The sequence below is a fragment of the Miscanthus floridulus genome, chromosome 16 (assembly GCF_019320115.1).
Source record: "Miscanthus floridulus cultivar M001 chromosome 16, ASM1932011v1, whole genome shotgun sequence".
Classification (NCBI taxonomy): Eukaryota; Viridiplantae; Streptophyta; class Magnoliopsida; order Poales; family Poaceae; genus Miscanthus; species Miscanthus floridulus.
The window spans coordinates 3,083,666-3,095,219 of NC_089595.1; the positions used below are offsets into that span (position 1 = coordinate 3,083,666).

Consider the following 11,554-nt stretch of genomic DNA (forward strand, 5'->3'; position numbering starts at 1 on the left):
CACATCTTCTAGTAGTTCATGAGAGTCAGTTGGCGATCTTTGATTGGCAATTATAATGCTTGTGCTCGGTAAGTCATTCACAACATTTTCAATATAATATTTCGCATCTCTTAGTAATCATATGCAATCTTGTCTATTGAGTCGGAGTACTAACATATTACATGACTTACATCATGCTTGTAGAATGCTCCTAATCGTATCGATGCATTGTAATAGGCACATTGCAAACTGATAATTAACCTTCCATAACATGATAATGCAGTGGTTCCCAAGAGATGCACTCCCTGCTCCAATTTCGAGAGCTGTATACTCACTTGGTTGTTTGTTGGTCTATACTGGATTTTATGATGCACAATTGGAATATTCAAAGCAGAATCTCTTACCTTATAGTGCAGGATAGCACCCTCTGCCTACATACCTTCTTTAATATCCAGGTATATATGTAGGTTAAAGTAGTTTCTGCTTTTTGTTTGAGTGGTACATTCAATTCTGGTAACCAACATCTTGTTTCTGTTACCTCTCTTGCTCCCAGGGATGGTGAAACTGTCTATCCCACAGTTGTCGCTACGCATCCGTGGAAGCCAAACCAGATTGCAGTGGGTATGAGCGATGGTGCAGTTTATGTGCTGGAGCCGTTGAACACAGACGACATACAAGTGGGTAGCAATGTCTCCTCAGAACAACGTCCATCTAGTGATGTCAGTAGTAGCAGTGGTGACAGCCAACTCTAGACGTCTGATCGGCTTACGATGAGGTGACACAGCAACGCTTGTTTGTCCTAGAATGACACATTCAGTTAAATATTTGGCTTGGCCGCAAGATACTATTCAATCAAATGGAACTGATTTTTTAGATTTATAGCCAAGCAAGGGATGGCGGCGGCAGCGAGCACGGGGCAGGGATGTCAAGGTCGGAGAAGACCCCCACGTCAGAAGCAAAGGTCGGAGATGGGGAGCGTGCACGGATGCTAGTGCACACGGCCACCAAGGGATGGCGGCAGTGGTGGCGCAGTGGGCTGGGGCCCTCAAACCCTAGCGTAGGGGGCTGGGAGAGCTCAAAAATCGTAGATCGATGAGCCGACGGCCGGAGCGGGGGAGGTCGGGTCGGAGATGGGGCGGCGGCGGGCTGGCCGGCCAGGAGGCTCTCAAACCCTAGCTGCGTGGCGGCATGGGGATTGCCGAGGATGGGGCCCGGGGGCACGGAGATGGGGCGGCGGCATTGGTGCGGCGGCTTTGTGGACTGCGTCAGCGGTGGAGAGGTCAGGGAGGACGAGGCGTCGGCGGCGTCGAAGGAAACTTTGGCAGCCTGCCGGCGACGTAGAGGAAGAATAGCGCCCAGACTTAGAAAAATTTTGGCCTCCCGCGGGCTCTAGTTTATATACCGGAGGTCATTTGTAGGGGCGGCTCCTGAGTTAGCCACCCCTACAAATATTTTTTAATTTATTTTAATTACTAATTCTGTAATTCAATTTATATATAAAGAACATAATGTAAATTTATATATTAGTTTTTTATTATTCTATATATATAAATATATGTATATATAAAAATTTTTATTATATATATAGATATAATTCTATATTTTCTTCTTTACAAAAAAAATATTTTAAAAATTGAAAATTTGAATTTCAAAACAATTAATAGAATTTTATGTCACTAAATGACCTCAAATGAAAATTTTGTAAACATCAAAGTTGTAGAACTTATCAAGATGTACAACTTATATTTTGGTCATCTTTTCATTTGACAAAATTTGAAAAGTTTAAATTTTGAATTTTAATAAATGGCAACTTCAAACAAGATTTTGAAACCCTAAATGATTTCAAATAAGAAAGTCGTGAACATAAAAGTTGTTGAACACATCACTATCTACAACTTTTATTTTAGTCATCTTTTCATTTGACTAAATTGGAATAGTTCAAATTTTGAATTTTAATAAATAACAACTTCAAACAAGATTTTGAAACCTTAAATGATTTCAACTAGAAAAGTCATGAACATAAAAGTTGTTGAACTCATCACTATCTACAACTTTTATTTTGATCATTTCTTCATTTAATAAAGTGTTAGTAAACATTGTTCACAAATCCACATATCACTCATAGTTTCATAAACTATACGAGAGACATGTTGATTTGTGAACAATGTTTACTATCACTTTATCAGATGAAGAAATGATCAAAATAAAAGTTGTAGATCTTGATGAGTTATACAACTTTGGTATTCTTCACTTTTTCAGCTGAAATCATTTGGTATTTCAAAATCTTGTTAGAACTTGTCATTTTTTTAAATTTGAAAATCTGAATTGCTCAAACTTTGTCAAACGAAAAGAATGACCAAATCAACACAGTAACTTGATAGGGCATGATTTTAAAAAAAAATTTGGAAAAAAATCATCACATTTGGAGTTAGTATGAGGGAGAAAGACTAGTTACAAATTTTACCCAGAGATTAAAAAGAAAAATCACAACTGTTCATGACGATCAATGATGAACAAGTGTGATTTCTCTTTTTAATTTGTGGCTAAAAATTATAACTAGTTTTTCTCCCTCATACTAACTCCAAATGTGATGGGTTTTTTTCTAAAATTTTCCAAAATCATGCTCTATCATTTTAGTCTGGTCATCTATCTTTGTCACTAATTTTGGACAATTCAAATTTTGAATTTCAGAAAATGACAACTTTAAACCTGATTTTCAACCACTAAATGATTTCAGCTGTAAAGGTGATGAATATAAAAGTTGTATAACTCGTCAAGATCTCCAACTTTTATTTTGGTCATTTCTTCATTTCATAAAGTGTTAAGTGCTTATTTTAAGTGTTTCAATAGTAGTCCGAACATGTTGCTGTAGTAATAAGTGCCTGTTTCAAGTGTCTACGTATTACAGCTGTTTTAGTAGTAATAGAGTGGATATTGCAATATGTTCATCTGGATGTTGCAAAGGGTAGTCTCACACACATGCATAAATGTAGTCTCACACACATATATAAATATATAGTCTCACACACAGACATAAATATATAGTCTCACACACATGCATAAATAAAGTCTTACAAACACACACACTTACACAAACACTCCATGTTCAACAACTAGCTAGCCTGCTGTAACGATTTTTCCCTTGACACCTTTTCATTTCCATGGCAATATGTCTTTGGGTAGGTTCTTTTCCACAACACCGATCTTCTTAGGAAAGTCTGTGAATAGTGGCATCTCATGGTAGTTATTGTAAGCTTCAACATCGTCCGTGCCATCAACTCTGATAATGTGCTGTTTCCCAAAGGCAACCACGTGCTTTGTCTTCTTCTTCGGGGAGAGGTTACTATGTGGGTCAGACATATAGAAAATTTGTACGACACGTGAAGCGAGCAGCCAAGGGTCATCTTGGTAGCCTAGATTCTCGAGGTCCAGGACTCTCAATCCGATCTCGTTCAGTTGGTGTTGTTTGATCCAGCAGCATCAAAATAGGGCCACCGTTATATCCCTTCTATACTCAAGTTCCCATATCTCTTCAATGATGCCAAAGTATTGGATCTTTCACCCCACTCCATCGAGAGCTTCTATTCAAACGCCGCTGTTTTAGTTCACATATTTAATATCCTTTGCATGGGTATAGTACGTGTACCCATTGATGTCATAAGCCTTCCAAGATGTCACTTGTCTCGATGGCCCCTCCGCCAACCTACTGATGGTAATAGAGTCTATGGTTTCTCCAAGCCGTATGTTTTGGTCCTTCAACCATGTAGTTAGTCGTTGCTTGTGTTATTTCATGATCCAATCATCTGAACGACCATTTCTCTCCGCCATAATGATAGCCAAGTGTTCATCAATGTACGGTTGCATCAGTTGTGTACTCTGCAAGACACTGTAATTCGCTCGATTCACTTCTTTGTAATCATGGTCGATGAACACTTTTCTACCACTGGTGCCCTTCCTAGCCAGCCTAACCTTGTGACGAGAATTGGGTTTACCAATCCCTTTCTATACTTTTGGTACTCTTGATAGCACTCGACGACTTCTTTAGTACTATAACCCTCTATCATGGAGCCCTTTGGGTATGCTCGATTATGCACGTATCGGCTTAGAACTAACATGAACCACTCGTAGGACCGCATTTCATGCAAGTAGCAAGGGCCTAGTGCCTGTATCTGATGAACCATATGAATCATGAGATGTGGCATTATATAAAAAAAGTAGGAGGTAAACACATCTCTAGTTAGTTTTGTGTCTCCACCACAAATTCATGTAGGTCACTCAGCTCTTTCTTGCCAATCGCCTTCTGTGAGATCTTCGAAAAGAAGTAGCACATGAGGGTGATGGCCATTTTCAAGAACTCTGGCTTTATAGCCCTGATTGCAATAGGTAGAAACACTGTCAGCATCACATGACAATCATGAGCCTTGTAGTGTGTTATTGACAAGTCCTTCAGCGACACTAGCTTCTTCACATTCACTGAAAACTCAGTCGAGACTTTGACCCCCCACAGGAGAGTGCATATAGCTCTCTTCTCTTCTGGTGTTAGGTTGAAGCACGCCACGAGCAAAGTGTATTTTCCATTAGCCTCAGGTACCGGGTGAAGCTGTGGCATCACATTTAGCTGCACCATGTCTTTCCATGATTTCAGACCATCCTTTGACTAGCCTGTGTCCATCAAGGTAGCAATGAGACTCTCAAAGACATTCTTCTACACATGCATAGCATCAATGGCATGGGGGACCTCCAAGTCTGGCCAATAAGGCAGATACTAAAAGAAGATCGATTGTTTCTTGAAAGATACGCCTTCGACAGGAGGTGTGCTTCTATCTCTGTTTGTCCCATCCGGATTCTTCTTTCCATAGACGACGTGTATGTTTTTCACTATTCTGTACATGTGTTCTCCATTATGACGTCTCTCTAGAGGGGGTTCAATCTCTGGGATGTTGTCATAAAATCTAAAGAACAATTTGCTACGGTACTTGTGACTTGTCTTTAAGAAGCGTCGGTTTCTTAGGTAAACTATCTTGTTGGATGCATCCAGGAGCACCCATGTAGTACCATCCAAGCAAACTAAGCATCTCGTCTTTCTTTGATCTGTCCAGACAAAGCGAACAACGTGGGGTAATCATTGGTAGTAACAAATATTATTGCTCTACATATGAAGTCCTCCTTTCGGAACGTATCGTACATCGGCTCCCCATGCCTCCATAGACTCTCCATTTCTTGCATCAAAGGCTCGAGGAACACGTCTATATCAATGCCTAGTTGTTTAGGGTCAGAAATAAGAATAGTGAGGAGAAGGTACTTTCTCTTCTAACACAACCACGTTGGGATGTTGTACATGGTCAAGATCACTAGCCAAGTGTTGTGGTCGCTCATCCTCTCATTGAAGGGATTCATTCCATTGGTGCTCAAGCCAAACCATACATTCCTTGGGTCATCGCTGAATTCTTTGTGCTTCTCATCGATCCTTTGCCACTGACTATAATCAACCGAGTGTGCAATCTTATCATCATCCACCTTGCGCTCATCATCCCACCATGTCATGATTGTGGCTTCTTTAGGGTTTAGGAAGATACATCTCAAGCGGTCGGTCACTGGCAGGTACCACATTGCCAAGGCAGGAATTCTTCTCTGCTTTGCATCGTTGCTTAATGGAGTGTCCTCTGGGGGTTGAGATTCTTGTACCACCTTTTTTGTACCCTTCTTATTCCTATATTTCCCCATGGAGGCTTTGTCCCCACCGTAAAGGTCATTGTTCTTATACCGGCTACCCCACACCGGGGACATTTATCTAGTGATTTAAACATTTCGCCACGAAAAAGGATACAGTGGTTGGGGCATGCATGGATTTTTTTAACCCCCATTGTCAATGGACTTATGACCTTCTTCGCTTGGTATGTGTTGGCGGGAACTGAGTTTGGTTGTGAAAGCACCCATGACAGGAGCCGTAATAGACCATTGAAACTACAGTCTGACCAGCCATACTTAGCCTTCAGGATGAGTAGCCTAAGCACAAAACGTAGCAATGTCCAATGTGTTGGACAACCCTTTTTAACACCATACACAGTCTTCTTCGATGCTTTTGTCACCATTTTCAAATTTTCTAGACCTTTTTGGCTCTTTAGTAAAATCTTTGGTCCAAGGACCCGAATCATTTCCTCCAAATCATCAAAATCATCTTCATCACCAACACGTTCTCCCCAATCATTATTGGCACCACCTTCGTCGTTATCATCCCAACCACCAGCATCACCACCTTGTTCATTGCCAAACTCAGGATCCATTTGTACATCAAGCTGTTCTGAGTATTAGGACAGGTATTCTAGGGTTTCGGCGTCGTCTTCTTCATCATTGTCGTCATTATCAACAACTATTGTTTCGCCATGATGAATCCACACTGTGTAGTCCTCAATAAATCCTCGCACAATCAAATGTTCTCTGATGATAGTCACATCTGTCCATGCCATAAGGTTCTTGCAATCTTTGTAGGGACAAATAATTGTATCCTTATTCTTTGTCAACGTCGCTGCATGCTTCTCTGCGGTTTCAATAAATTTGTCCACCTCTTCACGGAAACCTTCCTTGAACCTTAACGAACCATACATCCAATACTTCTTGTACTCCATCTTTTAAAACACAATAATAAAAGAAAATACATTAAAGGACTACTAATTCAGATATATATGTAAAGGAATTAAATTAATAATTAAGTACTTGACAATAATTCTATATACTTCAGATATATATAAATATAAATATAAAATAAAATTACATGAAGCATATCAAACACACACCATGGTAGAGGGTAATTAATTAATGGCCTATTTATAAATAAATAATTAAAAAAATATATTTATTCATTAAAATAAATAATTTCAAAGACAACAATTTGTAACAATTAATATTTTACCCACTACCTTTCATGCAAACCCTATTCCAATTTCATGGAACATAAATTTACAAAATTAAAATAAAAAAAACAAACCCTAGATCTAGATCTAAATCTACATGTACATGAAACATACATGAAACTAGGGTGTAATCTAAACTAAAATCAAGCAAGATCGACTAATAAATGGTGTAATCTCATTTATCTAACTAATTTACACTAATAGCTTCAAAACTAGAGTCTAATTTGCTTCATACAAAGCTCAAGCATCATAGAAGAGAGAGAAAAGCAAAACTCTAATTACGATCACTAACCAACCATTAAAACTTCAAATAAAGTCTTGGAATAGCATTTTCTTACCTTGTACAACCTCTCCATCAAAGTATTTGAGATCAAAACCTCCCCCCCTTAGTAGAGCATTTTTTGGGAGGAGCACAAGTCCTCCCAACCTTTTTTGCTCGTGTTGGAGAGAGTGGCCCCAGGTGGAAGAAGGTGGCTGCTATATATACAACGGGCATTTGTAGGGACGGTTGATGATTCAGCCGCCCCTACAAACACTACGTGAAAAATAGTTTGTAGCAACGGGACCTTTTTTAGGGGCGACTGACATTGGAGCCACCCCTACAGTGGTGTGTTCAGCCTCCAACACAGCAGCCGCCCCTACAAATGACATAGTAGGAGCGGCTGATAATACAAGCCGCCCCTACAAATATGTGTGCATCTGTAGGGGCGGCTGAATCACTGGCCGCCCCTACAAACCGTTACCCCAGTCTCAGCTCAATCACGGCTGCAAGATTTAGTATCGGACGGCCGAAACACCCCTCAGCAAACCCTAACATATATATGTCTCCGAGAAGCCCTTTCATTCATCTCCATCGTCACTCTCCTCCTCCTGACTGCGGCCTCGGCCCTCACCGCACCACCATCGACTTCCTCCTCCACCTTCTTCCCCACCACCAGAACTTTGTTCGTGCGAGCTCATGCGTGCCTCCAACGCATGGCGGACGGAGGTGGCAACGCGTAGCCCCAGGCGGACGGAGGCGGCGGCCCTTGCGAGGCACGACCGACGGCGGCCAGGACAAGGCCGTGGCAGAGCGGATCTGGTCGTCGGTGCCGCGGATCCGGCCGTCGGTGCCGCGGATCCAGCCGTCAGCGCCGCGGATCCGGCCGTCGGTGCCGCGGATACGGCCGTCGGTGCCGCCAGTGCCGTGGATCCAGCCGTCGGTGCCGCGGATCCGGCCGGGCTTAGTCATGCCACGGCGACGGCGACTGCGACCCGCGCCACTAGCTCCCCACAGCGGAGGCGACGAGGAAGAGGATGGGCCTTTGGATCCAGAGGAGCCAGGTGAGCACTCTCTGTTTCAGAGGAAGAGGATGGGCTTAGGCATGCATGCAGTCGAATAAGCAGAAGCAGTGCCCAGGGGTAACCCCGCCACCAGCGCCGCCGGCCCCTCCTCGACCCCCGTGCCGCAAACCCATGGGCCTCCCCTGATGCCAGCACCGCCGACGCTGCAGGGCCTCTCTGGCACCCATGCTGCTGCCACCGCGAGGTGCTCTCTCTCCCCAACCTCCCTCTCAGATCTGTTCCTATTTTCTTGTCTACAGGGGATCTATGTTCACAGTCTTGTAAAACTGATGATGAGATGCAAGAACTAATAGGTCAGCTTGGTTTCCCTCAATTTTGCCTCTATACATTGTATAGAAATTCATCGTTCTCAATTGCAGCAGGCTTCAATATATAGCTTAAGTGGCACTATAACACATTCTTCAGTTTGACATGCTTCAATTTAGGATTACGTCCACCGCCTTACAAAGCTGAGCTGATGTACACAAAGAAAGATTTCTGAGCTGATGTACACAAAGAAGGGTTCTCCTGATGGTATAAACAATACAAAGCTGAGCTGATGTACACAAAGAAAGATTGCTAGGTAGAATGTTTTGTGAGATCCTTTTATCCTATAGGTCTCTGCATCTGGAACATTTTTGGGCTGCTTCCTCACTGGAGTATCATTCTATCTAAAGGTAACTATAATTTTTCTAACCTGGTATGGAAAATTACTCTTGAAACTGACATAATAAATGATAGCATCATAAATTAGCATGATGGAAATCACTTGGCACCAGCTGGTAAAAATTTCAGCTTATTCTAAATAGGATTGACATGGCATATAGGACGTTTATCTATGTTTCTATATATAATGGTGAATGCTTCATCATCTGTTAGGCACAAGGACTTTTCCCGGAATGGGTTCCCACATTGGCTCTTTCTGGCATACTGGTAAGAGATACAATGTCACTGTGCTTTTGCTTTCTTTCAGTTACAGTCCGAAAACTTCCAAGGACCATAAGCTAAATGTTATGCCTCTTGAAAATCATTATACCTAGTACCATGGCAAACTGTCAAGATCTATATTCCCGTATACACAAGTTATGCATTATGCATTTTATTTCTTGTAGTCTGAAATTGTCCTATGATGCTATTTTGTGAAGGTTTACATCGGGGCATTCTCGATTGGAATGGGTCCTGTCCCTTGGATTGTCATGTCTGAGGTAAAATGGAAACCGAATTGTATTTGTTCTGGATGCATTTATGACAGATGGACAAATATTAAAGTTTGCTGGAGATTTACCATTGCTCAAATTGACTGCCTGCAGATATTCTCAATTAACATGAAAGCAATTGGTGGAAGCTTGGTGACCCTTGTTAGCTGGTTGGGCTCCTTCGCGATTTCTTACTCGTTTAGCTTCCTTATGGACTGGAGCTCTGCAGGTAATGCACCTGGAGTATTGGTGCTTAGGATTAATGGTGGCCTGCCTCGTCTTGTTTTTCTCAATTCATATCTCAATTGTAAATTTAATTTTTCTCAATTGTAATGTACCCTTCCTGCTTACATAGGATTAATGTCTTGTAATGTAGTAATGTACCCTTCCTGCTTACATTTGTTCCATTGTTTTTCTCAATTGTAAATTTAATTTTTTTTTGGCGGAAAAATGATTTATAGGGGCGGTTGGTACTGTAGCCGTCCCTGCAAATCAATTTGCAGGGGCGGCTGGTGTTTTCAGACCGCCCCTATAAATCATTTTGTAGGGGCGGCTATCATTTTGTAGGGGCGGCTACAGTACCAGCCGCCCCTACAAATCGATTTGTAGGGGCGGTCTGGGAACCGCCCTTACAAATACATGATTTGTAAAGACCTTGTGTAGGGGCGGCTGGGCAAACCGCCCCTACAAATGATCTACAACCGCCCCTAAAAACCCTTTTTGACGTAGTGAAATGGACACAGCAGGGGCGGCTGGTAATAGCCGCCTCTACATACCGGCCACCCCTATAAATCGACGCATTTGTAGGGGCGGCTTGTATTACCAGCCGCCCCTACTGTGCCATTTGTAGGGGCGGCAGCTGTGTTGGAGCCCGAGCACGCCACTGTAGGGGCTGCTCGAATGCTAGCCGCCCCTAAAAAAATAGCCCGTTGCTAAAAACTGTTTTTCACATAGTGTTTCATGTCGTTGAGGACTTATTACTTATTTGTAATATGCACATTGCTAGTGGGTGAGACATTTCCGTCTTCATCTCTCTTCTTTGTTCAAAAAACATAGTTGGATAGTGGACAATATATTGTGACCTCGGGGACAATGTTGGGTGTCAGCCTACCCAATTCTTTAAGTCAAGTTGGCTTAGGTTGAATAGCAATATTCTTGCTTGAATGATGTGAGATCAACATGCACTGTACAAAACTCGTTCCAAGTGGGGAAAATTGTTCTTGGATAAAATAGTATATACATATATATGTGAGTTAGATTGCATGTTGTGAATTACTAAAATAATTATACCAATATATATGTGAGTTAGAAAAATAGTATATACATATATATGTGAGTTAGAAAATCTACGCTAGAACAAAATCCGGATCATACTCTACGAAGTACGCTCCTCAAAAGGATCAGGCTCTAGGAATTACTCAACCGGATAGTAATTAGGGGGTGTTTGGTTCTACGGACTAAATTTTAGTCCATGTCACATCGGACGTTCAGATGCTAATGAGGAGGACTAAACATGAGTTAATTATAAAACTAACTACATAGATGGAGACTAATTTATGTGACGAATTTATTAAGCCTGATTAACCCATCATTAGCACATGTTTACTGTAGCACCACGTTGTCAAATCATGGACTAATTAGGCTTAAAAAATTCGTCTCGCAAATTAGTCGCAATCTATGTAATTAGTTATTTTTTTAGTCTATATTTAATACTCCATGCATGTGTCCAAACATTCGATGGGACAGGGACTAAAATTCAATCTAAGGTCTAAGGAACCAAACAGGCCCTTACTCGATTGAAAAAAAAAATCAACCGGCATAAGTTGTTTTGTTCCTAAAAAATGACTTGAGGAAGTTGTTCTTTTGTTTTTTTTTCTGTTTTTTCCCACGAAAAGTTGTTCTTTTGTTGTGTTATTAGATTGGTTTAATCACGTTTAGCAATGTGAACTAGGCTTCATAAGTTGCTGTCAGTCTGGCCTTGACACTATCGTTTCAGCATAGGCTAAGATAAATCAGTTGCAGATCCTGGTAGTTTTCTACTTTTTGGATGTTTCTAACTTACTGTGATAGGAGCTGATACGAATGAAGACAGGAATTTCCAGGAAAGTGTGAGAAATCATTTTCCTTTCGGCGACGGAGCCGTTT

General features: G+C 41.5%; 1 protein-coding gene and 1 pseudogene across 6 annotated transcripts; both read left to right on the forward strand.

Annotated features, from left to right (window-relative positions):
• Positions 1 to 11,554, forward strand: part of LOC136513299 (uncharacterized) — a 218,825-nt pseudogene that overhangs the window by 74,287 nt on the left and 132,984 nt on the right.
• On the forward strand, positions 7,697 to 9,803 carry LOC136512205 (sugar transporter ERD6-like 16). Of its 6 annotated transcripts, none has more exons than XM_066506190.1 (6): positions 7,699 to 8,418; positions 8,660 to 8,747; positions 8,831 to 8,890; positions 9,093 to 9,146; positions 9,359 to 9,418; positions 9,524 to 9,803. In XM_066506190.1, the coding sequence occupies exons 2-6, from the start codon at positions 8,745 to 8,747 to the stop codon at positions 9,740 to 9,742; spliced, it is 396 nt and encodes a 131-aa protein (XP_066362287.1). In that variant the 5' UTR covers positions 7,699 to 8,418; positions 8,660 to 8,744; the 3' UTR covers positions 9,743 to 9,803. The 6 variants fall into 6 exon arrangements, 5 of the variants coding, with proteins under 5 accessions (XP_066362287.1, XP_066362284.1, XP_066362285.1 ...); XM_066506187.1 differs by having other exon boundaries at positions 7,700 to 8,527; positions 8,640 to 8,747; XM_066506188.1 differs by having other exon boundaries at positions 7,700 to 8,527.